The sequence below is a fragment of the Papio anubis genome, chromosome 10 (assembly GCF_008728515.1).
Source record: "Papio anubis isolate 15944 chromosome 10, Panubis1.0, whole genome shotgun sequence".
In the NCBI taxonomy this organism is placed as follows: domain Eukaryota; kingdom Metazoa; phylum Chordata; class Mammalia; order Primates; family Cercopithecidae; genus Papio; species Papio anubis.
Window position 1 is genome coordinate 58,129,934 of NC_044985.1, and position 26,949 is coordinate 58,156,882.

Sequence of the window (26,949 nt, forward strand, 5' to 3'; positions counted from 1 at the left end):
TGAAAGAATGCTCCACATCAATAATCATCAGAGAAATCAAAACCACAATGAGACACTATCTGACACCAGTCAGAAGGGCTATTATTAAAAAATCAATAAACAACAGATGCTGGTGAGGCTGCAGAGAAAAGGGAATGCTTATATACCATTGGTGGGAACGTAAATTAGTTCAGTCACTGTGGAAAGCAGTCTGGAGATTTCTCAAAGAACTTAGAATAGGACTACCATGTGACCCAGCAATCCCATTACACTTGCATGTTCATCACAGCACTACTCACAATAGCAAAGACATGAAATCAAACTAGGTGCCCATCAATGGTGGACTGGATAAAGAAAACGTGCTACATATATACCATGGAATACTATGCAGCCATAAAAGGAATGAAATAGGCCAGGCACAGTGGCTCATGCCTGTAGTCTCAGCACTTTGAGAGGACAAGGTGGGCAGATCGCTTGAGCTCAGGAGTTCAAGACCAGCCTGGGCAACATGGCAAAACCCTGTCTCTAAAAAACCAAACAAGTCTAGATGCGGTGGCTCATGCCTGTAATCCCAGCACTTTGGGAGGCCGAGGTGGGCAGATCACCTGAGGTCAGGAGTTTGACATCAGCCTGACCAATATGGTGAAATCCCATCTCTTCTAAAAATATAAAAATTAGCTGGGCATGGTGGCAGCTGCCTGTAGTTCCAGCTATTCGGGAGTCTGAGACAGGAGAATTGCTTGAACCTGGGAGGCGGAGGTTGCAGTGAGCCGAGATCGTGCCACTGCACTCCAGCCTGGGTCACAGAGCCAGACTCCGTTTCAAAAACAAAACAAAACAAAAATTAGCCATGCATGGTTGCACATGCCCGCAGTCCTGGCTACTTGGTAGGCTGAGGTGGGATGATGGCTTGAGCCTAGAAGGCAATGGTTGCAGTGAGCTGCTCACTCCAGCCTGGGTGGCAGAGCCAGACTGTCTCAGAAAAAGAAAAAAAAAAGAATGAAATAATGTCCTTTGCAGCAACATGAATGCATCTAGAGGCCATAATCCTGAGTGAATTACCACAGAAACAGAAAACCAAGTACTGCATGTGCTCACTTATAAGTGGGAACTAAACTTCAGATACTCATGGACATAAAGATGGTAATGATGGAAACTGGGGACTACAAGAGGTGGAAGGGAGAGAGGGGGCAAGGGCTGAGAAACTACTGGGTACTATGCTTAGTATCTGGGTGATGGGATCGTTTGTTTGTACCCCAAACCTCAGCATCATACAATATACCCAGGTAGCAAAACTGCACATGTACCCACTGAATCTAAAATAAAAGTTGAAAAAAACTTTGACTTAGGAAACACCTTTGAGGAACCATAAAATACGCCATGTTTTGTTCACATATGGAACCAAACACAAGTCACAGGCATGACTGTTTTCTGGCCAAAAATAGAGGTGAGGGACTTTTCACAGGAAGCCTTTGTTTTTCTCTTAGTTCTGCTTTATATATGGGAGCAAAAACAAAGAAAAACATTTTTTACAAAATAGACGTCTAGTCCAACATACAGTCTTATACAAGTCAGTGATTAAAGACCACAATTCTATAGCTCTTGCCCTCAAGCTAAAAGAAAAAATTTGTATTTCCTAAAACCACATTTTAGAAAAGGCCACGTATACACGTTAAACATGGTCTAGCACAATTGCTGATGGCATGGGGGAAGGTTCATAATGTTGCTAAGTAAAAAGAAAGTAGGTTGCCAAACTGTCTCTGTAGTATGATCCTATTTGAATAAAAATTATTTGTATATATGTGTGGAAAAATCCTGGAAGTATACCTATATATAATAAATCTGGTTTTAAAATATTGTGTACAAGCCGGGCGTGGTAGCTGACACCTATAATCCCAGCACTTTGGGAGGCTGAGGTGGGCAGATCACTTGAGGTCAGGAATTTGAGACCAGCCTGGCCAACATGGTGAAACCCTGTCTCTACTAAAAACACACACACACACACACAAATTAGGCGGGCGTGGTGGCAGGAGCCTGTAAACCCAGCTACTTGGGAGGCTGAGACAGGAGAATTGCTTGAACCCTGGAGGCAGAGGTTGCAGTGAGCCAAGATGGCGCCACTGCACTCCAGCCTGGGTGACAGAGCAACACTCCATCTCAAAAAAAAAAAAAAAAAAAAAATTGTGTACAGATATTACAAAAATAGATAAAAATAAATCTTGCTATCTTTCATTTGCTTTTTCATACATTGTTGCCATTCAACAATCTAAATGTGATACTTATTTTTGCCTTTGTACTATGCCAAGGGGTAGAGAATAAATTATATTGTCAACTCTAAAAATTCTAATTTGCCCATGGTTTAATTTCCTTCAGGCTTTATTTTAGGCTCAGGGATGATACTAAGTTGTATGATTAGATGAAGTCCCTATACAACGGCTCTCATTCTATATGATTTTTATAAAATATGATCAGAAAATCCAAGCCCCTATAATTTAAGAGAATTTTGAAGAATCAACTTTTTGTTTGTTGGTTTCTGAGACAGGGTCTTGCTCTTGCTCAGACATGATCATGGCCTATTACAGCCTCAACCTCCTGGGTTCAAGTGATCCTCCCACCTCAGCCTCCTGGGTAGCTGGGATTACAGGCATGAGCCACTGCATTCAGCTAAGTTTTTTGATTCTTTGTAGAGACAGGCTCTGGCTATGTTGCCCAGGCTTGTCTTGAACTCCTGGGCTCAAGCACGATCCTCCTGCCTTGGCCTCCCAAAGTGCTGGGATTACAGGAGTGAGCTACCAATGCTCAGCCAAGAATCAACATTATTAATGAAGAAAATGACAGATAAGCAAAGCCTAAGGAGATTTGGGGAGGGAAAATGAAATTTGCCAAATCAGATTACATGTTGAATTTGTTAATGGATTTTACTATTAGGTATATTGTGTAGGGTGCAAACAATAAGGAGGACAACCTTGGGTTTTCTGATGTAAAGAAACAATTTTAGAAAAAAGGCAGACAGATAAAATAAAGATGGTTTAACTGCCAGAAAGGGATTCTTGTAAAAGAAAAAAAAAAGTCAGTGAATGCTTGATATCTGATATGTTTTCACTACTTTTTATGGAAACGTGAATTCTATTATTATTTAAGATTCATTCCTTGCCAGCAGATAGCAGCCAAATATAAATCCCATCTGAATAACAATAATTACTACTGCTACTACATATTTTAATGAGCATTTACTATGTATACCACATACTGTGATAAGTGATTTGCATACATTGTTTTCTATAATCCTTACATTTCTTATATAAAAACATAATGCCTTTAGCAATAATATAGTTGACATATGCTTTATCAAAAAGAGCATTTTGGGGGGTTTCCCTTTTTAGTTTGATTATAAATAAGTATAATCAATGAAAAATGCATTGCAATTCCACGCAAGTATGAAGTATGTTTGGTTGTTTTGAATAATTTGAAATTTAGGCCACAAATGTAATTCAATCTCTTAGTCAAAAGGTTATTACTTTTTTTTTTCCGAGACAGTCTTGCTCTGTCACCCAGACTAGAGTGCAGTGGCATGATCTTGGCTCACTGCAACCTCTGCCTCCTGGGGTCAAGCAATTCTTCTGCCTCAGCCTCCCAAGTAGCTGGGATTACAGGCGCCCAGCACTCTACCCAACTAATTTTTGTATTTTTAGTAGAGACGGGGTTTCACCATGTTGGCCAGGCTAGTCTCGAACTCCTGACCTTGTGATCCACCCACCTCGGCCTCCCAAAGTGCTGAGATTACAGGCATGAGCCACTGTGCCTGGCCAAGAGGTTATTACTTTTAAAGGTGTTTGTTTCTTATTTTATAAGAATGGCCATATTTAAAGCATACAGATTCAAAACATAATTAAGAACAAATTAATTAGTCCTGGTCCTGGGGGATGAGAATGGGGGAAAAGTCTCGGTTTCTAAAACAAGAAAAAAGCTTCCCTCTCCCCACCTCCCACCAAAATGCCCTTTAGGGCAAACTTCCTGGATTTGTCACTTGGGTTAAATTTATTGGGGAATGTGTATGATACTACCTATTATTACTTTGTGAGAACTTTATTTTTTAAAGTGAATATTCTGTCTATGCACAATTATTCCCTATTAGCACTTCTTTGCTCTTAATTGAGAATCTATATTCTTGATGTTTGTAGCTTCTGTAGATATCCTATGTAGAGTTCTTTTGGGGGATAAGAATAAGGAATCTTCTGTCCCTTAATCCCATCCTCAGTCCAGAGGCACTTACTTTTCTCAAACGAAGGAATCACAGGTTCACTGGTGCTTGTGTTTGCTATTGGCTCTATTGATGGGCAGTGTAATTCACCATTTCCCATGGAGCAGGAGCAGCAACCTGTATCAATCAAATAGTCCGTGAGAGTAGAGCCCAGCCACAACAGAAATGGACAATTTCAAGAGATGCCAAAGAAAACAAAACAAAATCCACTCTCACACACTTCCCATGTAGCCTCAATAGTTTTCACATGGTATCTATCCAAAAGTATTCAAATGTTCTCACTCATATACAAAACATAAAAAACTTAATATCATCGAAGTATTGAATGTGGCCAGGCATGACAGCTTACACCTGGTGCTTCGGGAGGCTGAGGTGGGAGGATCACTTGAGGCTAGGAATCTTTTTTTTTTTTTTGAGGTGGAGTCTCGCTCTGTTGCCCAGGCTGGAGTGCAGTGGCGCAATCTCAGCTCACTGCAACCTCCGTCTCCCGGGTTCAAGTGATTCTCCCGCCCCAGCCTCCGGAGTAGCTGGGATTACAGGCACCTGCCATCACACCCAGCTAAGTTTTAAATTTTTAGTAAAGATGGGGTTTTACCATGCTGGCCAGGTTGGTCTAGAACTCTCGACCTCAAGAGATCTGCCCACCTCGGCCTCCCAAAGTGCTGGGATTACAGGCGTGAGCTGCCATGTCCAGCTGAGGCTAGAAATCTAAGACCAGCCTGGGTAATAGAGCAAGACTCTGTCTTTACAAAAAACTTTTTAAAAAATAGCTGGGCATGCTGGCATATGCCTATAGTCCAGCTTCTTGGGAGGATGAAGTGGGAGGATTGCTTGAGTCCAGAAGTTCAAGGTTACAGGGAGCAATGACTGCACCAGTGCTCTCCAGCCTGGGGAAGGAAGGAGGCTGGAAGGAAGGAAGGAAGGAAGGGAGGGAGGGAGGAAGGGAGGGAGGGAGGGAGGGAGGGGAAGGAAGGAATGAAGGGAGGTAGGAGAAGGAAGGAAAGGAAGGGAAGGAAGGGAAGGAACTACAGAAATCTGGGATTGGATCTATATAAAGGGGTCAGGTTAGAGATGTAACATTAGGAACACAGTACAAAGGGTTCACATTAAAGCCATGGGAACTTACCTATTTCCTGACTCAGAAATTACCATTCTAGGCATATTTTTTTTATTTTTTTATTTTTGAGACAGTGTCTTTCCCTGTTTCCCAGCCTGGAGTACAGTGGTGCGCTCTTGGCTTACTGCAATCTCTGCTTTCCAGGCTCAGGTGGTCCTCCCGCCTCAGCCTCCTGAGTAGCTGGGACTACAGGCATGTGCTACCATGCCTAGCTAATTTTTGTATTTTTTGGTAGCGATGGGTTTTGCCATGTTGCCCAGGCTGGTCTCCAACTCCTGAGCTTAGGCAATTCACCTGCCTTGGCCTTCCAAAGTGCTAGAATTACAGGCATGAACCACTGCGCTCAGCAACATCCTAGGTATAATCTTGATGTATCTTGATGTATACTCAAGGAGATGTGAATAAAGCTGTTCATTACAGTATTGTTTCTAATAGCAAAATATTTTAAAGCAACGTAATCCATTAGTAAGGAAATTAATAAATAAAATTTGGTATATGCATACAATTGATTACATCTACAAAATGAATTCAAAAATATTGAGTGCAATAAGACATCTACAGTATAAGATTTATATAAAAATGTAAAAGCATATAAAAATACTATATATTGTTGACGGAAAACTACACATATTATAAAAGTATAGTAAAATTCTGCTCTGGAAGGATACAATCCAAATTCATAATAGTGGCTGCTTCTGGAGTTAACAGGAATGAAAGATTCTAACAAACATTCTGACTTTATTGGTAAGTTTTATTTCTTTTAAAAAAGAAAACTGGGCCAGGCGTGGTGGCTCATGCTTGTATTCCCAGCACTTTGAGAGGCTGAGGCGGGCAGATCACTTGAGGTCAGAAGTTCAAAACCAGCCTGGCCAACATGGTGAAAACCCACCTCTACTAAAAATACAAAAATTAGCCAGGCGTGGTGGCACACACCTGTAGTCCCGGCTACTTGGGAAGCTGAAAAGGAAGGATTACTTGAACTCAGGAGGTGGCGGTTGCAGTGTGCCAAGACTGCGCCACTGCGCTCCAGCCTGGGAGACAGAGAAAGACTTTGTTTCAAAAGAAGAGAAGAGAAAGACTTTGTTTCAAGAGAAGAGAAGAGAAGCAAAGCAACATATAATAAATAAGTTAACATATGTGATTACAAATCAAGGCACAAAGAAATCTCAGTCCTGACAGGCTTAGGCAAATACTGAAGTCCTGTCTTAGACTTTTTTTGAGACGGAGTCTTGCTCTGTCACCTGGGGTTGGAGCGCAGTGGCACGATCTCGGCTCACTACAACCTCTGCCTCCCTGGTTCAAGCGATTCTTCTGCCTCAGCCTCCAGAGTAGCTGGGATTACAGGCACCCACCACCACACCCGGCTAATTTTTGTATTTTTACTAGAGATGGTGTTTCACCATGTTAGCCAGGCTGGTCTCGAACTCCTGGCCTCGTGATCCACCCGCTTTGGCCTCCCAAAGTGCTGGGATTACAGGTGTGGGCCACTGCGCCCAGCCTAGACCTTTTTTTTTAAAGACAGGATCATATCTGTTGCCCAGGCTGGATTGCTGCAGTGTGACCATGGCTCACTGCAGCTTCAACTGCCTGGGCTCAAAAAATCCTCCTGCCTCAGCCTCCTGAGTAGCTAGGACTACAGGTGTGCACTACCACGTCCAGCTAATTTTTTTTTTTTTTTTTTGTAGAGTCAGGGTCTCACTATGTTGCCAGGCTGGTCTTGAACTCCTGGGCTCAAGCAATCCTTCCAAAGTGCTGGGGTTACAGGTGTGAGCAACCATACCCAGCCTTGCCCTAGACTTTTAAAAGCCAGATGCAAAAATTCAGGATTGGAGAGAAACTGTTCAGTAATGTACTGGGGTGGGAGGCAGGTTTTTAGTTGCTCATAAATTCAAGATGAAATCATCAGAGTAAGCTAATGTAATGTTAGGCAGAATTAAACGTTTCTTTTCTCTTTATTCTTCACTCAGTCAACAAGCATTCATCAAATATTGAATGCTTACTGTGTCCTAGGACCATGGCAACTGGAATGCTATATTCAGATGTAAGCATCCCATTTTAAGAAGTACACTGAGAAACTAGAATGAATCCTTGGTGTCTCATGCATCTCAAACTTAGAAGGGTCAAATTGAACTCATTATCTTCCCCTACAAATTCTGTTCTCTCTGAATTCTCCTTCTTAGGTAATACCCACAATTACACATTCACTTAAACCAGATTTCTGGAAGTTATTCTGTTTCTCTCTTAGCCCTCACTCAGCTTCTAATCAGTTACCAAACCCTGTCAATACAACTTTGCCTGAGTTTGGCCTCACCTGTTTATCTAATACCTACTGCCCTAGTATAGGCCCCAAAGACTCAACTCTGCCATTATAGCATGAAAGTAGCCATAGATGACATATAAATGAATGAGCATGGCTATGTTTCAATAAAATTATGGACATGACATTTAAATTTCATGTAGTTTTTAAGAGTCACAAAATATTTAATTTTTCTTCAACCCTTTAAAAATGTAAAAAACATTTTAGGCTGGGTGCAGTGGGTCACACCTATAATCCCAGCACACCGGGAGGCCGAGGCGGGTGGATCACCTGAGGTCAGGAGTTTGAGACCAGCCTGACCAATATGGTGAAACCCCGTCTCTACTAAAAATACAAAAATTAGCCAGGCGTGGTGGTGTGCGACTGTAGTCCCAGCTACTGGGGAGGCTGAGACATGCGAATTGCTTGAACCCGGGAGGTAGAGGTTACAGTGCGCCAAGATTGTACCACTGCACTCCACCCCGGGTAACAGAGCGAGACTCTGTGGCAATAAATAAACAAACAAACAAAACATTTTTAGCTGGTGGACCATACAAAAACAGGTGGTGGGCCAGATTTGGCCTATGGACTATAGTTTGTCCAAACCTGACTTACATCATTAATCTGGATTCAAACAGGCCTCCTTTAGTTCATTTTATTGATGGTGCTTGCCTGATACAATATTGTTAAATTAACTTATGTATGTGCTTAGTTTCCTAGTTAGGGCTTTCCTTCAGTTGTTACTTTTTTCTATATTCTCAGGTCCAAGGAAGTTTTAGAATTTAACAAAAGTGTATACTCACAATAGGACTTATAAACAAAAATCTAATGAGTAATTTTACAAGTGAGTTTGCTGTGATTCAAATTCTTCATTTGACAAGTACTCATGATATTCAAAATAGTTCAAGGAAGTTTCCCTAAAACAAAACATTCAGGATACATGCTACAAAGGCATGTAGCAGTTTCTTTATGTTTAAAGATCAGGCTGGCTCACGCCTGTAATCCCAGCACTGTGGGAGGCAGAGGCAGGTGAATCACCTGAGCTCAGGAGTTCAAGACCAGCCTGGGCCACATGGCAAAACCCCATTTCTACTAAAAATACAAAAATTAGCCGGGCATGGTGGCAGGCACCTATAGTCCTAGCTACTCTGGAGGCTCAAGTGGCAGAATGGCTTAAACACAGGAGGCAGTGGTTGCAGTGAGCTGAGATCATGCTGCTGCACTCCAGCCTGGATGATAGAGCAAGACTCTGTCTCAAATAAATAAAAATAAAATTAAAAAGATCATACTTGTTTCTGGAATAGAGCTTGTAAAAAGTTCTGGTTCATTTATTCGTGCTGGACTCTCCTCGAAAGCAGTATTTCCAGGCTCCACCGCTTTGTGGCTCTGAGACTGATCAAAACCTTCATAGCTTCCTGCTTGGGTAGTCCGGTTCATGCACATGAGTGATATGCCAGCTATCAGGATGCTGCAGAACAGGGTGACCGCTGTGGTGATCATCTGCCGACATGAAAAAAAGGTACCAGGCCACTTTTCACAACTTCATCTTGATAATCTTAGGGCACATGTTTTTGTTTTGTTTTGTTTTGTTTTTTTGAGATGGAGTCTTGCTCCGTTGCCCAGGCTAGAGTGCAGTGGCGTGATCTCAGCTCACTGCAACCTCTTCCTCCCAGGTTCAGGCCATTCTCCTGCCTCAGCCTCCCGAGTAGCTGGACTACAGGCACCCGCCACCACGCCAGGCTAATTTTTTGTATTTTTAGTAGAGATGGGGTCTCACCATGTTAGCCAGGATGGTCTCAATCTCCTGACCTCATGATCCACCCGCCTCGGCCTCCCAAAGTGCTGGGATTACAGGCATGAGCCACCGCGCCCGGCCATCTTAGGGCACATTTTTGATGGACAATGTATCTCCACAGTTTTAAATACTCTAGAACAGTGGCTCTTTTAAAAAGGTAAGTATATGTAAGGAATATAAGTTAGTTGGAGAGAAATTAGGGTTTGCTTGTAATCACACAAGGTTTTTAGATGCTTCTTTCATTATATAGCAATTGGTTACCAACACAGCCACTGGTTTCCTTTACAAGGTATCTAAATGATTTATCTCAGATGTTTTCTTTACTTCTAAGTTTCTGCTCACTTTCACGTATAGTTCATGCATACTTCAGTCACTATGATATTTTTATGGTAATTATATTAAAAAGAATTATAGCTAATATTTATTGAGCACTAATCAGATGCCAAGACTAGTCTAAATCTTTTATATGCATAATCTTGTTTATTCTCACAAAAATGCAATAAAATCCAAAATTGCAAAACAGAAAAAAAGAGTAAGAAATCAAAATTATGTGGAGAGGTTTTTTAAAAACACACACCTTTGGACTCTACCCCTAAAGAATTCTGCAGGTCCCACAAGCCACCTACTCTATGGCTTTTCAAGCATACTTTTCCTAGATACGTTTTGTCCTGAAATTTATATTTATATAGGATTAAGAGTCAAGAATTTGACCTTTATTATTGCTGCTAACTTATTAAATGGTTTTAAATTAATCACTCTTTTCTCCAGCAGAGGAAACACAATTCCTAAGTATGATTGAGAACATTCAATGAGTTTTAAGCAGTTAGAAATCTTCAGCTAAAAATGGACTTAGACATGTAAAATGGTAATGTTCTAGGTGAGACAAAGTGATATAGAATCACCAATCTGATATGCAATAAATTGAAATAGATTTTCAAAGTTAATTTTAATGTAAGTCTAGCAAGGCACATTAACAAGCTAAAAGGAGACATTCACAAGAACAGAACTGCCAATAAACTCTTCCCACCTGTTCTTTTCCATAAAAGAAGGCTGAGTCAATGCTTTCTCCATTGTGTTTTCCAGTTATCAAAAGAACACCAACAAGGAGAGCAGGAATTCTGCAATCACAAGGGTTATTGGGAGAGAAAAAGAAAGGATGAATAGTAACTGTGTATATGGAAAGGTGTAAGCAAACAGAGAACTACCAACTTACCCCCAGCCAGATATTATGATGATTCCAACAGGAATTTGTACCCTCTCTCGCTTTTTCAAAAGAAATAAAGAAATTGCTAGAAGGCCTAAGAATAAGAAGATTGAAAGAGAGACAGTTACTCAACATTGATCAGACTGCATGAAACTTTATTTCCTTTTTACTTTTTTAAACCAAGCTTATTTCATAGTAGTCTGTGATTTTTGCTTTAGAATTTATTCCTTCTAAATAAATGCTATTCTCAATATTTTGAAGCAAGTTTTAATTCAAAATCATTCATTATTTCCCTCATATATTGTTTCTTTACTCAATTCTTTTCATCTGTGAGGATTTGTTTTATTTTCTCTCTGGTTTTGTTTATTTGTTTGTTTGTTCTTTTGGATAGGGTCTCACTCTGTTGCCCAGGCTGGAGTGCAGAGGTGTGATCACAACTCCCTGCAGCCTTGACCTCCAGGGTTCAAGTGATCCTTCCACCTGAGCCTCCTGAGTAGCTGGGACCACAGCCACATGCCACTATGCCTGGCTAAATATTTTTTTTTTTGTAGAGACAGAGTCACAGTATGTTGCCCTAGCTGGTCTTGAACTCCTGAGCTCAGTGGATCCTCCCACCTCTGCCTCCCAAAGTGCTGGGATTACAGGCATGAGTCATTGTGTGTGGAGAAGTATTTCTTTCCAAAACTCCTAATCATTTTATTGTTTTGACTCATGTGTTTGGAATTTAAGTATAATTGAAAAACATTTTTTTTTCTTTAGACAGAGTCTTACTCTGTTGCCCAGGCTGGAGTTCAGTGGCATGATCTTGGTTCACAGCAACCTCTGCCTCCTGGGTTCAAGCAATTTTCATGCCTTAGCCAAACGAGTAGTTAGGATTACAGATGTGCACCACCACGTCAGGCTAATTTTGTATTTTTAGTAGAGATGGGCTTCACCATATTGCCCATGCTGGTGTTGAACTCCTGGCCTCAAGTGATCCACCTGCCTTGGCCTCCCAAAGTTCTGGAATTATAGGTACGAGCCACTGGGTCCAGCTGAAAAACATTTTCTAACTGAATACAGAACAATTCTAAAAATAAAAACACCCCCCTCTTCTGGTGCTAAGAAGTATGGGCAACTCTTACCCAGGTTATGTTTTTAGAAAACGTCCTAAGTGTAATGATAGGGCTTAACACTAACACACTCTGAATTTAATACAAACACAAATATTTTGAAGTTCTTGAACTTTCCCTACAACTTATATGTAATTATGTATACAAGTAACATTTTATCTAATAAATTCTACATAGTTATAGGATCTTAGAACTTTAAAGTTGAAAGGGACCTCTATTTTAAATTAGCACCTTCATTTTATAGATGTGGAAATGAGGGTTTGCCCAAGTCATACAGCCAGCAGAGGGCAGAGTGGGACTAGAAACCTAGCCTTTTGACACAAGCTAAATTATTTGTTTCTTGAATCAGTTACTCAAATTCAGATTTGTGGACCCCTAGGGTGCCTAAGACATATTATTCAGGATCTGGGAATTTCTATGAGAAATTTTAAGTCTTTTTTTTTTTTTCAATGGTAGTCAGCTGTGTATCCACCTTGTAACCAACACGTAGTCTCATGATTTCAGAATTTACATTGGGTTTATTTTTATTTTATTTTAGAGATGGGGGTCTCACTCTGTTGCCCAGGTTGGGATGCAGTGGCACAATCACAGCTCAAAATTCTGGGCTCAAGGGATCCTCCTGCCTCAGCCTCCTGAGTAGCTGGGACTACAGGCATGTACCAGCATGCCCAGCTAATTTTCACATTTTTTATAGAGAGAGAGTCTTACTATGTTGCCCAGGCTAGTCTCGAACTCCTGACCTCAAGCAATCCTCCTGCCTGGATCTCCCAAAGTGTTGGGATTACAGGCATGAGCCACTGTGCCTGGCCAGAGCTTACAATGGATTTTATATTAAGTTTGAGTCAAGTGAAGTCCAAATGATATTACAACACACAGTCCAAATGAAGTGGTAGTTTGAAGAAAGAATATCGGTGAGATAACAAGGTCAAAACCCCACATATGGAAGTAAAAGCAAGGCAAAAAAGCTACAGCAGTGAGTTCCATTTTATGTCTCAAGCTATGATTTACATTAGCAAAACAAGATCCTTTGTCGTGTTAATTAATGTTGCTAATTAGAATTACTGGGTTTGTAGTTTTGCTTGAATAGAATCTGTGAATTTGCTTTGGTTTTAGAATTGCATATTAGCTGTATATAAAGAATACATACCTAGATTTAAGATTGTACAGATAAAATAACACTGTGCTAGATTTAATATAATTTGACATTGAGGTCCTTGAGAATTGGTTTTCTTTACCACTGTTCCTCCCTCAGTCCATTTGTACACTGTATAGTTGCAGTACCAGGGAAACAAGTAACCAATCACAAAAGGGTACCATCTGTGTTACAGTAGCAAAAGCAGTCTTTAAAATTCTAATGTGCATCACTCCTGCCTTGTGAAAAGAACTATATACAAACAGGCAGAATCCAGCTAGCCCTGGATCTCTCACTGAAGAAGCTGTGACAGCTCCTGCCTAAATCAGTCTAATTTTTTGGGCCTATTTCTCAGTTTGCAAAATGAAGGATTTAAATTAGGCCAGTGTTTCCTAAGGTGTAGAGATTATAGGTGTCACAAAGGTGAAAATGTTTTGACCGGGTAAGCGTTTATTTTAAAGTGTATTTGAAAAAAATAATTAACAAATGAAACCTGGGATTTTATTGATATAAGGCTCAACTGATTAAAGTTTTTTTAAAAAGTTAATCAATTTTAAGGAAAAAAGAACAAGTAGTATGCAGATATGGCAAAAATTGTGAGGATGGTATGAAAAAGAGTAAAACTAAAAATGATCGAATGGGATGACTTAAAATGACATTTTCAGGTCTAAAATTCTGTCATAGCATAATAATCTGATGGTTAAAGGGCACCTTTATTGGGTTTTGGGAATTTAGAACAACTTCTTTGAATAGACTTTGGCATGCATGCTTGAAGAGGGTTTCAGAGATACTTAGGACATTTTAATTGATTGATCTAGTTGCTGCTCTCTTATTCTGATTATAAAGTTAACCTGAATAAGCCTAGTTATTAGAGATCAAGTTGGTCCATGGATATTTTGAAATATAAAGTCTTTAGGCTCTTTTAATTTGACATTGCATAAAAACCCATGCTATGCAAGATGTGCTTGCCTTTAAGAAGCACAAACCATCTTCTGTTTGTGCTGAATTTTTCATTCCGTGATTCCTCACCACGTTGTTGCTTCACTTCAAAAGGCTGTTGACTGAGATGGTACCTGCTTTTGATCCTGAAGGCATGAAATCAAAGGTCCATCCTTTGCAGTCACTTCCTGACACCTGCCTCCTACCATTCTACTATTTCCTTTTATGTGTCATTTTACAGGTTCAAATTTGTAGAATGAAAACAAAAGAGCCATACAGAATTTTTCACAAGCATATCAGAATGTATGCATCCATATAAATATTATACTTCAAAATAGCAACGTGCTACAACATTTTGAATATCCTTTTTGGAGCCAGTTGAAATGAGAAACAGTCTTTCTCACTGGGTCCTTTTCTATTTCCATGCCCTTTTATTCCCCTAGTTTTCTTGTTCTTTTATTACCTCTAATCCTTCTATTTAATAACTACCATAGTTCCATTTGTTTAGTGCCTACCATGTACCAGACATAAATACTCACATCTCATTTTGTCCTCAAAATAACTCTGTAAGGTGCTGTAACCTAGTTTTACAGATGAGGAAACTGAGGCTTCAAAAGTTAAGTAATTTGCCTGAGGCAGAGCCAGAATTTCCCTGTTCAGCAGGACTCTGAGTGAGCTCTGGAACTCACCTCATGCATCTTGCCCATTCCCTCCTTTCTCCATCTGCCGTCAGTATCTTCCCTCTTGTCTCCAAAAGGGAGCAGCACTGACAGCAGCCTAGAGCCACAGGCCCTGGGGAAAAGGACCATGTGACTGCACAAGGCCCTAAGCCCAGGCAGGTCTAGACTACATTAGGAAACAGAACTCAGTTTTGCCGATGGCCTCTGTGGGTGGGCTGATCTGCCTCAGGGCATGCCTTGATCCTGTACAACCAGACTTCAAATAGATCACTAGAAGCTCAGGTTATTAGGAATGGGGTGGGGTGGGGAACAGACCTCAATTTTCATTCATAATCCAACTCACCTGTCCACAGGTAGGTGCTATAGAGGGAGCTGTACAATAGAACAAACACCAAAATTTGTCCAACAAAATTTTTTTCTTTAACAAAATTCCATATCATCATTCCAGCACAGACAATAGACTAAGGAAAAAATTATTAAAAGACTTTGTAAATAGCTAAGAAAACCATATAATTCAATACTGCAACAGAAAATTCCAATTAGGTCAGCCATATTCATCTTTCATTCACAGCAAATATAATTATTCATTTAAAAGTTTCTGTGAATAATTTTCAACTATTTCACACGACTTATACTAAAACTTCAAACTTTATGTTAAAAATCCAGTTTATACCACAGACTTTGACAATATACATATTCAATTGAAACAGATGACTACATTCTAAATGTTAATCTTATACCTGTATTTAGTAATGGCTTATATTAAAATTGCTAAAGTTCTTTCTATTACAATTTGAGACATGCAAAGATTAATTAGAAAAATAAGATTGTGAAATTTCAATTATTAATGATTAAATTGTTTCTATTAAAAAATGCAGTTATCATCAAATGCCATTATTAGCCTCAACTTTAGATAGTTTAAGACATTTTGCAATATTAAATATGTTAGGCATCTACTAATTGTAATCAAACTGTAATTGACTGCATTTGGTAATACTTCTGACTTCATAACTGGAAAAACCTAGCAAAGTTATTTTCTCTTCTACAGTAGAATAATCCATTAGAAAAGCATAGTTCTAAATACCAGTAGTTTTACTAACCTGAGCAATGAGTAAATTAGTTGTAAGCATATGAGGAAGCTGTTTATACTTCTTACTCAAAAGAAGAATAGCCAGAGACCAGACCTTGAAGACAAAAGGTTCAAAAGTTGTTCATGTTTCTTAATCTTTACAATTACTTATTAAATAACACAATGATTAGCCTCTTTAAATAACCTTCTTTGTCCTGGTTCAGAAAGAATTTCCAATATTTTATTTAATCTGTCTAGTTCCAAAAAGGTAAATTATTATAATCAATGTAAAACAACAAGCGTGGAGAGATCCCATAATAAATTAACTCTCCAAAAATTACAGAGTCTTTAAGAACTAATGCGGCCAGGCATTGTGGCTCATGCCTGTAATCTCAGAATTTTGGGAGGCCAAGGCGGGTGGATCACCTGAGATCAGGCGTTTGAGACCAGCCTGGCCAACATGGTGAAACCCCGTCTCTACTAAAAATACAAAAATTAACCGGGTGTGGTGGTGGGTGCCTGTAATCCCAGCTATTCGGGAGGCTAAGGCAGAAGAATTGCTTGAACCTGGGAGGCGGAGGTTGCAGTGAGCCAAGATCGTGGTGTAGCCTGGGTGACAGAGCAAGACTCCATCTCAAAAAACAAAACAAAACAAAAAACTAATGCCTTGGCCAGGTGCAGTGGTTCACACCTGTAATCCCAGCACTTTGGGAGGCTCAGACAGGGAGATCACTTGAGGTCAGGAGTTCGAGACCAGCCTGACCAACATGGCAAAACCCCACCTCTACTGGGTATGGTAGTGCATGCCTGTAATCCCAGCTGCTTAGGAGACTAAGGGAGGAGAACTGCTTGGACCCAGGAGGCAGAAGTTGCAGTGAGCCAAGCTGAGATCATGTCACTGCATTCCAGCCTGGGCAACAGAGGGAGACTCTGTCTCAACAAGAAAGAACTAATCCCTTGACCAGGGCCATGTTCTAACTATGCCTACCTTTCGTGTCTGGGGTGGGACACAGGGTCACAGACAACTATTCAAGCTTTAGTGGGAGATAGTTATAATAATGCACTATTCTAAGTTTTCTTCCTTTCTCATCTCCACCATATTGTCTCACGGGATATCTCAATGGCAGGCTGTTTTACTTCAAACAACACATACCACCCACCTTTAAGATTAATCATCTTACATTCCTCATTTTTTATTCTTTTTGTGTGTGTGAGACAGAGTCTCACTGAAGTGCAGTGGTGCGATCTTGGCTCACTAAAACTTCTGCCTCCCAGACTCAAGTGACTCTTGTGCCTCAGCCACCCAGGTAGCTGGGATTACAGATGCACACCAACACGCCTAACTAATTTTATATTTTTAGTAGAGATGGGGATTCTCCATGTTGGCCAGGCTGGTCTTGAACTCCTGGCCTCAAGTGATCTGCCTGCCTCTGCCTCCCACAGTGCTGGGATTACAGGCATGAGCCACGGTGCCAGATCATATTCCTTATATTTTAAAGGATTGGGCTTCCATTCTACCTACATAGTGGTCAGGTAAGTATCCTGACTGATTTCCTTCTTTCCTTATTGCCAACTGAAATGTATATGGTCTCTTTCCCCAAACTGCCCTGTTATGAATGGGTGTAGCAGATTTTAAGAATATGTGACAGAGGTGGAATTTCTTTAAAATTAATCACACATTTATTTGCTACCAATATACATATTCATCCCCCACCTCCTTTCCTTTAACTGTATACATTGTCTTTTTTTTTCAGCCAGAATATCTGTACTTTTACTAACATGAATTCAATAGGCCATTTGATCTGTAAGATACTCTAGCTGTTATATACTTAATTATTTAATTTTAGTTAGACATATTCAGTTTGAGAAGTAACCAAAAGTTTCATTAACATTAAATAGGCGGTTGGACTTGAACTCAAAGATACCTTCTGACCCCATGATTCCAGAACAGCTAGGAATTCTATAGTGATTCATCATTTGCAGAATGCTTTTTACATATATTATTTCATTTAGTCCCTTAAAAATCCCGTGGAAATATGTGAAATTATTGTCATTATTTTATGCTGGAAAACAGAAGTTTAGAGAGGGGAAGGTAACTCCACAGGGACATACAGCTAGTTTGTGAGAGGGCCAGGAATAAAATCCAGGTCTGACTAAATCTCATGTCTTGTCTGCTGTAGAACTCTAACTCCCAAAAGGAAAGACAAAATTCAGTTAATCAGAAAGATGATATTATATTTTATGGGCAGGCTTTAGCTTTCTTTATTTCATAAGAAACTAGATTTTTAAATCCCTTTCTATCAACAATCTATTCTCAAAACTCACTCTGTGGTTTCCATTCATTTTGGCATGCAAGGTGCTTACCAAGGAGATCAGGCTGACAATACTTATATCAAAACTAACATTCTGGATGGCATACGCCAACGGCTTAGGGTCCATAGTGGGAAAGGTCAGTAACCAGGCAGAAACGTACATGATGGGAGCAGACACAAACGTGCTTATCACCATCCCTGAGGTTATCTGCAAAAATGAAATTAAATGGAGGAGTTACAATCTCAATTAAACAATATTTTAAACTTCAAATAACCACGGCACATTAAAACATTCTACAATAAAAATGAGACACAGTAAAGACATTATAAAATCCAGCATGTTATCCAACACCATACTTCCCCTTTCTGAGAATCCTTAATAGAAAATACAATTAAGTTACCTTGGTTCCTCTTCTAATCTATGCTTAATTTATATTCATGCATAATAAATACTAGAAATTCCACTGTTGATGGTTAGTTATCCTCTAGGTTCTAGGAAGTAAAACATAGCAATGATATAAATAAACCTATTTCACAAACTATACAGCAAAAAAAAGGAATTCAGAAAATTACCATGCAAATATGTATTTTACAGATTAAATAACAGAATTGACCTCCATTAAACAACTTAGTTCCTTCGTATTATATTTAAAAATCATTTACTCTGATGCTGTAGATACCAGGTACAATACATTTAGACACTGTTAATAATTTGGTGTCGATTTTATCTATCTGCTGCAGTTGATTATGTGGTATTTTGCATCTGGTGCTTGAAATTATCAATGAATAAAATAGGCATTTTTTTCTTCAAAATGTCAAAGTTACCCTTCTGTAAATAATTTTTAGGTTTCTGTATAAGTACAGAAATAAAATAGTTAAAACTAAAAAAAACTAATAAAAAAAGTCATGGCTGACTAAAGACCCCAGATTAAATGACTATTGTTACATTATGTTACATGATGCCTATTTCCTTATAATGAGATAGCTTATAGACACCAAATTCTCATAAAAAATAGTGCTGCTTGCTCTATCACCCAGGCTGGAGTGCAGTACAATCTTAGCTCACTGCAACCTCTGCCTCCTAGGTTCAAACAAATCTTGTGCCTCAGCCACCCGAGTAGCTGGGATTACAGGCCTCTACCACCACACCCAGCTAATTTTTGTATTTTTAGTAGAGACAGGGTTTCACCGTGTTGGCCAGGCTGGTCTCGAACTCCTGGCCTCAAGTGATTTGCCCACCTCAGCCTCCCAAAGTGCGGGGCCTCATAAAAAACGACATTGCTTTCTATGTTTAGAAATTAAAAATGGGCTGGGCATGGTGGCTCATGCCTGTAATCCTAGCACTTTGGGAGGCCGAGGCAGAAGGCAGGAGTTTGAAATCAGCCTGGGGCAACATAGTGAGACTCCCGTCGTCTCTATTTTTTCTTTTTTAAAAAAGAATTTTAAAAAATTAAAAATGAATTTAAAAATTTGTTTCTACTAAACACACAATCAAACTTAGAAAGTATTACAAACATACAATTTCTACTTCCATGTTGAACTGTGTTGCAAAGATAGCCACTCCTGGTGCTACAGGAAAGACGCCATACAGAAATGCATAATTTGATAAACTTGTATGGTTCACCACATTGTCGCCTTTGTCCAAGAGTTCCACCATTTCTCTGCACAGAAGTGGCAGCACCAGACTGAAGAAAAAAGAAAAACATCATTTACTTGATATGAAAGCATGGTGGTCCCCAGTAGCAGGCTGCTCTGGTGAATTTGGCATCAGGTTCTCCTGCCCAGAAGGTATGTCTATTTGCATGCACACATTCTGTGCATGTCTACCTGGGCACATTTTGTTGAAAGAATCAAGAATTCAACTTGAAGTCATTTAAAGTGTAACAATATTCTGGAAATACCTCACACATCAGGGATTAGGAGGGAAAAAAAGATTTTTTTGATTCTACAAATAATTTTTTTTTTTTTGCCAAAAGATCATAAAAGTTGCAATTCTAGCTACTTTCTTGCTTCCTCTATCGGTTTACTGAAATGTTCAAAGAAAGAAAGAAGGTTGACAATCTGCATAAAAACTTCTTTCAAGAGAATTACTAAACTCCTTTTCTTTCTTTCAAAGTATTCTAGAGAGAGAGAAACTCCTTTTTTGAAAAAAAAAAAAGCTGAACTTTATCATGATTAGGGGTTGAAATGGTTCAGTTAATAATAACATTGCTTAATAAGATTCTAAAATACTGCCGGGCGTGGTGGCTCAAGCCTGTATTCCCAGCACTTTGGGAGGCCAAGGCAGGTGGATCACGAGGTCAGGAGTTCAAGACCAGCCTGGCCAGTATGGTGAAACCCCGTCTCTACTAAAGATACAAAAAATTAGCTGGGCATGGTGGTACGTGCCTGTAATCCCAGCTACTCGGGAAGCTGAGGCTGGAGAATCACTTGAACCCGGGAGGTGGAGGTTGCAGTGAGCTGAGATCACGCCATTGTACTCCAGCCTGGGTGGCAGAGCAAGACTCCAGCTCAAAAAAAAAAAAAAAAATTAGCAAAGGAACTAAAACAACTGAGATGGAGCAGAAAACTAGTGAAATGCAGACCTGTTGAAGAGCCAATTATTAAACAAATCCTTCAGGATTCCATAGAAACTGCAAATCCACAATAGCTGAGCAAATGGGGCTCTCCTTTAAAATCAGCAAGACCAAGATTGGTAACATTTTCACGGCAGCACCTAGCAAGGCACTCTGGGATGGAGTAAAGAACTACTTTTATCTGTATTTTCTTAATTAAAAAACTTAAATATCTAATAAGTATCAAAGACCCCCCCGAAAATCTTTAAAATTAGAATATTTAAATTTTACTGATAAGCAAAAGTTGATAATACCATTATTGTTAAAACTATACTTATTACTTTGGCAATACTAATACTTTGTTTCTGAAGAGCATAACATCGCCATAAATAATTTTCAGTACTTATATTCATTATTATTGTGAAAATAAAAATATTAGGTTATGTTGCACTGGTCTCATGAATATAACTGTCTATACATGAGGGGAATGCCATAGTTAAGTATACCTCAAGTACTTTGGGATAATCTTGCAGTAAAATTATGTCACCTGCACCATCAAGTACAACTCCATGGCTAATGGACCAAGTAAGCTGAAGAACTATTAACTAAGAAGTTGAGGCTGGGCACAGTGGCTCATGCCTGTAATCCCAGCACTTTGGGAGGCCGAGGTGGACAGATCACCTGAGGTCAGCAGTTTGAGACCAGCCTGGCCAACACGGTGAAATCCCATCTCTACTAAAAATACAAAAATCAGCCAGTTGTGGTGGCAGGCACCTGTAATCCCAGCTACTTGGGAGGCTGAGGGAAGAGAACTGCTTGAACCTGGGAGGCGGAGATTGCAGTGAGCCAAGATCACGCCACTGCACTCCAGCCTGGGTGACAGAGCGAGACTCTGTTTCAAACAAAAACAACAAGAACAACAACAACAACAACAACAACAACAAAGAAGTTGGTGAGCACTTTTCATTTGGCAAGCCAGGATCATATCGCTGATAATAATCATTCATATTGACTTAGCTATATTTAGAAAGTTTGGCCAACCTCAGAACTACAAAATGCTTTTCCCAAATTCATGAAAAAAAGTTTGTATTAGAAATTATTGTTCTGGTTATTACTAAGATGCTTTTGTCTTTAGGATCTTTATGGATTGGGAAAAGTCAGAAATGCTGCAAAATTTATTTCAAAATACTGTCAAACTGGGACATGAGGAGATACTGAGTAAACTTTACATAAAAGCTGAAGGGAAACCCATCATCTTTACCCTCTGACAGTAAAATGGAAAGAATAAGCTATAAGGAATAAGGAAATGACTTTCCTGAATACACCAACATCACATTTTCCTTTATCTCACAACTATTCTACAGGGAGGGGTTATTAATGGTCAAAGGGGAAAATGGTTGCAGACATACTGCTGACGAATTGGCTAAATACGGCTTTCAAAAAGTACAATTCTAAAGTTAAATAAGTGATACTTACAGTTTAGCTGTGATGAGAAGAATTAGTACAACAAATGCTGACTTCTTCAGTCTCTTTATTTTTCCCACCATCGTGAGACCAAGGTAAAATAGGGCTGATCCAGAAAAAGAATTTCCAAGTCCATCAAGAAAATTTTCGACATATACAGGTACCTTTCGATCAAGAATAAAATTGAAGGCGATGCCAATGAAGACCATAAATACTATTGGGTTCTGTAATACACGCAGGAGTCCAAGTCCCACAATTTTTACTTTATTTTGAGAAGCATTTTGAGTGTCTTTCCACTTTTGGATTTCACAGAAGATAAACCCTATAGGGTTTAACATCATAAGAGATATTGGTGCCACCAAATAAATGTACTGGAGATATTCTGGGTATGTAGTTTGATATAAAGCTTCAACTGCAAAACAAGAATATTGATTTCTAAATGATGACCACAGAAATACAGATGTGTTATGTATATAACATTTTCTCTACTTTATAGCAATGATAAATCTGAAATTTTCAAAATGACCCAAATAGCCTATTTTGGAAAAGTACATTTTAGTAATAAATCTGAAAAAAGAAAAATGTAATAAATATCATATAGCTTATAAAATGATAACCAAGTTTACACATTATTTTTAAACCTAATTTTTAACCATCTAAGGGTTAAAACAAGTCTCCAAAATGGGCAGAATTGTAGAATTTTTAGAAGAAACAATTCAAAGTAAAAATCTAGGGACAAACTAAACATTTAAGTAGTAATAGCAAAAATGCGTTTATTGGTATCCATGGAGAGAGCAGTTTTACTGGAGTGGTAAGAGACAGAAGTCAGATCACAGAGGGTTGAGGAGAGAGTAGGAGTTATTTAAGGAACTAAAAAGGAGCACGGATGTGACGGAGGCCATGCTGTGTAAGAAAAGAAATGAAGACGGGAGATGTTTGGAGGCCTCTAGGAATTAGGGGCAGTTGGAAGTGCAGGAGTTCAGAGTAAAACAGGTAATGAGCTACTCAGTTAAATATTTTCCAGATGACAAGGTCCAGGATGTGGCTATGGGACTTAGTGGCTGAAATGGACTAAAGGAAAACATCACTGGAGATGAGGAGGTCAAGGAAATGACGGGGCAGAGAATTTCATGGTAGTTCACAAGATAATGACAAAACTTGGGATAAAGGTGAATGAGGGGGAATGCCCAGAATGAGGTCAGCAGGTTAACAGCAGACAGGATGAGTGGTCTAGCCAGAAAGCATGAACCTCAAAGTAGTTTTTAACAACAGAGCAAAGGGATAGTCCAGCAATGGTCCACAGTAGCTGTGAGGATGCCAGTCCTACCTTCCATTGCTTATGTGGCAATGGGAAAATAAACAATCTCCATTTGAGAGGAATGAAAAGGAAAGAATACCTTCAAAGAAGACCAGTGGAGATACTTAAGGAGTAGAGATAGAAAGGTGGATCTTACAATGTTTGGGAGGGAAATACAGTAGAGTCACATCAATGCACATTTAATTAACACAAATTCAACCATACCCTCTTGGGAAAACAAAAGCTTCATTCCCGCCCCCCCACCCCGCCCCCCGCATAGCATGTTTCCAAGTGCAAACAAATTATTTCAACTGCTGTTCATTGAAAAACAATGCTGGCTAAAAAAATCTGGCTGTGTTACACTTATGAAAAATGGTACAATATAGACGAAGTATGTGTGCTGTATTTGGTGAGCATTTTCAACAGTTTGAGTATACAAGATGACTTTAGGACCTAATCACTGCATAAGATGCGTTTTTTAATCTCATGAGGGAGGTGAGTGAGTGGGATCAGACTTCTAGCAGTTTCTTGGTAGACGTGAGGGTTGGTGACCTAATCTTGAGTTCATTAGAGCAACTTAGGGCCTTTTAGTAAACAAACTGGTCTCCAGCCATTTTTGGCAATGGGTCCTGAAATTATACAATCTAATGCAAACAAAGGCTGATTTATAATTGATTTGAAGTTGAGAAAGATAAAAAAGAACAGCCACAATCGCTCACAAGGAAAGAAGCAACCATGTGAAAACATGTAAAAGATTAGGTTTCTCAATTTACACTAAGATAAAGTGACATAGGCAGGAAAATACACTTGTTTACTTACTCAGGATATGTAAGTTCAGTTAATGTCATGCACATGTCCCATTAAAGTTATATAACTAGATTATATAACCTTTAGAAGGTCACGTTTTTCTTAAAAGCTAAAACTTATTTTTTAACAGATTCAATCCCGATTTTCTCAGCTAAGTAAATTCAAGATCTGTAATATCTCCAAAATGAAGCAGTGGCTAAAAAATATTTGATTACATAAAATTTTATAAGTTCTTTCCACTGATTTCCAAATTAGATATGCTGGTTATATAAGTTAGTGGTTTTCTTTCAGGTTTCATAGACTTCATCTTTTAAACAAAAAGCAGCACTTTTGATAACTATTTTTAGATAACTATATTTCTGATTCTCTTGAGATATTTTATCTCAAGAGAAAGATGTTCAGACCTGTCTACCACTCAGTTTTTATAATAGAGCATATATTTTGGAAAAGTCTTATGTTTTCATCTGAGTATCAGAATTTTTCCTAACCAGCCACAATAAGATGTATAACATGTTTTCGTTTGACAACACAGCTATACAGTTCTATGATCTACTCAAAGCCCCTTATATTAATGCCTTTTTCCAGAAATTTACTTTCCTGGCACACTAGCATTTAATCACCACCACATAATGAACTTTACATTGTTTTAAGAACTCAGTGCAAATTTAAGCAACAGTTTTTATATTTGGCCATTCACCACATACTTTCCTTCTTCTTTGGAAGGATTTTCTCCTCTTGATTGCTACTACAATCATTAGTTAAAAATCTCAAAATTAGATTACTTCATGTGTTTACCAGCCAACATTCTCTTGGATTTTCTCAACCACCTTCTTCATCCATTTTATTCACTGCTAATAGTACCATCTAAATCTAAACTTTCAAAAGGTAAGATTTTCTCACGGTTCTCACTGCCCACAGGAACAGCTACAAAACCTTTCTTTTGCCTGGTGTGGTGGTTCATGCCTGTAATCCCAGCACTTTGGGAGGCCGAGGCAGGTGGATCACGAGGTCGGGAGTTCAAGATGAGCCTGGCCAACATGGTGAAACCCCGACTCTACTAAAAATACAAAAATCAGCTGGGTGTGGTGGCACATGCCCATTGTCCCAGCTACTTGGGAGGCCGGGGCAGGATAATTGCTTGAACCTGGGAGGCAGAGGTTGCAGTGAGCCAAGACTGCACCATGGCACTACAACCTGGGCAACAGAGTGAGACTCCATCTCAAAAAAAACCCAAAAAACAAAAAAACCTTTCTTTTAACATTCACAGTCCAGTCTCCACAACTGGCCCCTTACTTATCCATCCCATCCTTAACGCAAAGACTCCATCAGCCAGTTTAATAACAGTTATACCAGACAACCACCACATTCATAATTACTAGTTCTTTATGCTGTTCATACCATCACCCCCTAACTTCTCACTATCTCCTTTTTTAACCTAAATCTCACCTACTACTTAAGGCCTGTCTCTGGCACTACACTTTCCATCAAGTCTTCAACCTATGTCATTAATCTCCCCTTCTCTGATATTCTGTAGTACTTTGTTTCATAGTAGTGCCACCTCAATAAATTCTAAGTTCCCTGAAAGCATCATTTTAATAGCCTACAGTCCCTGGAATAATGCTTGAGAAAATCTGAAAATACTTGCTGAATTGTATGAACACATCAATGAATGCCAAAAGTTTCAGATGTAGTAAACATGTATTTTCTAATACACAGCTCTTTACATCGAATTGTTGTCAATGAATCCATTTTTAAACTTTATTTTTACTTTTAAAAACATTTGTTTTTAACTGACAAATATAAATTATATATATTTATAATGTACATAATGTTTTAAAATATGTATACGTTATAGAATGGCTAAATCAAGCTAATTAAAAATATGCATAATCTCATATTTATCATTTTTTCTGATGAGAACACAAAATCTACTCTCAGCGATTTTCAAGAATCCGTTGTTATTAACCATCATCACCATGTTGTACAATAAATCTAACTGAAATTTTGTATCTTTTTTTACATTTTACACGTTATGAATATTTATAAAGCAGGTTACTATTCAGGTATTTTAAGTCAGCTGAACAAGCATATAAAGGCAGAAGTGTAGTCTAGAGGGAACACACAAAAAAATTGTGATTAAATAAATACAGGTTAAATTACTAGAATAGGGTTCAACATGGGAATTTCAGTCTACTTCTGCCATTCATTTGCATAATTAACATCACATCTTTATCTATAAATTAGCAGTGCTTTTTTTTTTTGCTATCAATCTGAAGATGGTTTTTCAAACCAGAAAAAATATACACGAAAGCAGTACGGTATAGCATAGTAACTAAAATTAGGTTTACAATCATTATATCAACTTTTAAGTTCTAATTAATTAATGCTTATAAATAAGGCTCTTGGAGGGCGGGGAGAATCCCATTATGAGGAGTTATTATATAGCTTTGAAGAACTAAGAGACAAAATTAGCCACCCACTGTGCTTCCTATTTTGATTCCTGCAGGGTTTCAATCCTTAGCATATAACACAAAGACCCAGACAAGATCATTCTATTATGTAATGGCATATAGTTAAATGCTTCATTTCCTTTCTGTTTACAGCTCAAACACTAGACCATAATTATGATTAGTCAGGGCACTTATGCTATCAGCATTGTTTGAAGAATAAATTATAGGACTTAACTATGCCCTATTAGTATCTTTTAATGACAGAGGCAGGGTACCATTCTGATATGCTGAAATCAACATTTTGCCACGGGAGATTCTTAGTTTCTTCTCATACTTGGATTTTTAAAAGTACTTTAGAAAAGAATTGCTTTAAAACACAGTGAGCTTCTTTTGTTTTTATTTTTTTAGAGACAGGGTCTCACTGTCACCCAGGCTAGAGTATAGTAGCAATCAGAGTTCACTGCAGCCTTGAACTCCTAA

General features: G+C 38.8%; 1 protein-coding gene across 5 annotated transcripts in view; it reads right to left on the bottom strand.

Moving 5' to 3' along the window:
- The window catches only part of GPR155 (G protein-coupled receptor 155), a 49,415-nt gene that overhangs the window by 13,710 nt on the left and 8,756 nt on the right, over nt 1–26,949 (bottom strand). For all 5 annotated transcript variants that reach the window (XM_021923726.2, XM_003907630.5, XM_003907629.4 and 2 more), the window contains 9 exons: nt 21,928–22,327; nt 19,416–19,581; nt 17,949–18,104; nt 15,616–15,699; nt 14,859–14,976; nt 10,662–10,746; nt 10,476–10,566; nt 8,943–9,153; nt 4,253–4,357 (listed from right to left, as the gene is read on the bottom strand). In XM_021923726.2, the coding sequence (XP_021779418.2) occupies nt 4,253–4,357; nt 8,943–9,153; nt 10,476–10,566; nt 10,662–10,746; nt 14,859–14,976; nt 15,616–15,699; nt 17,949–18,104; nt 19,416–19,581; nt 21,928–22,327 (1,416 nt within the window). The remainder of the gene's footprint in view (nt 1–4,252; nt 4,358–8,942; nt 9,154–10,475; nt 10,567–10,661; nt 10,747–14,858; nt 14,977–15,615; nt 15,700–17,948; nt 18,105–19,415; nt 19,582–21,927; nt 22,328–26,949) is intronic.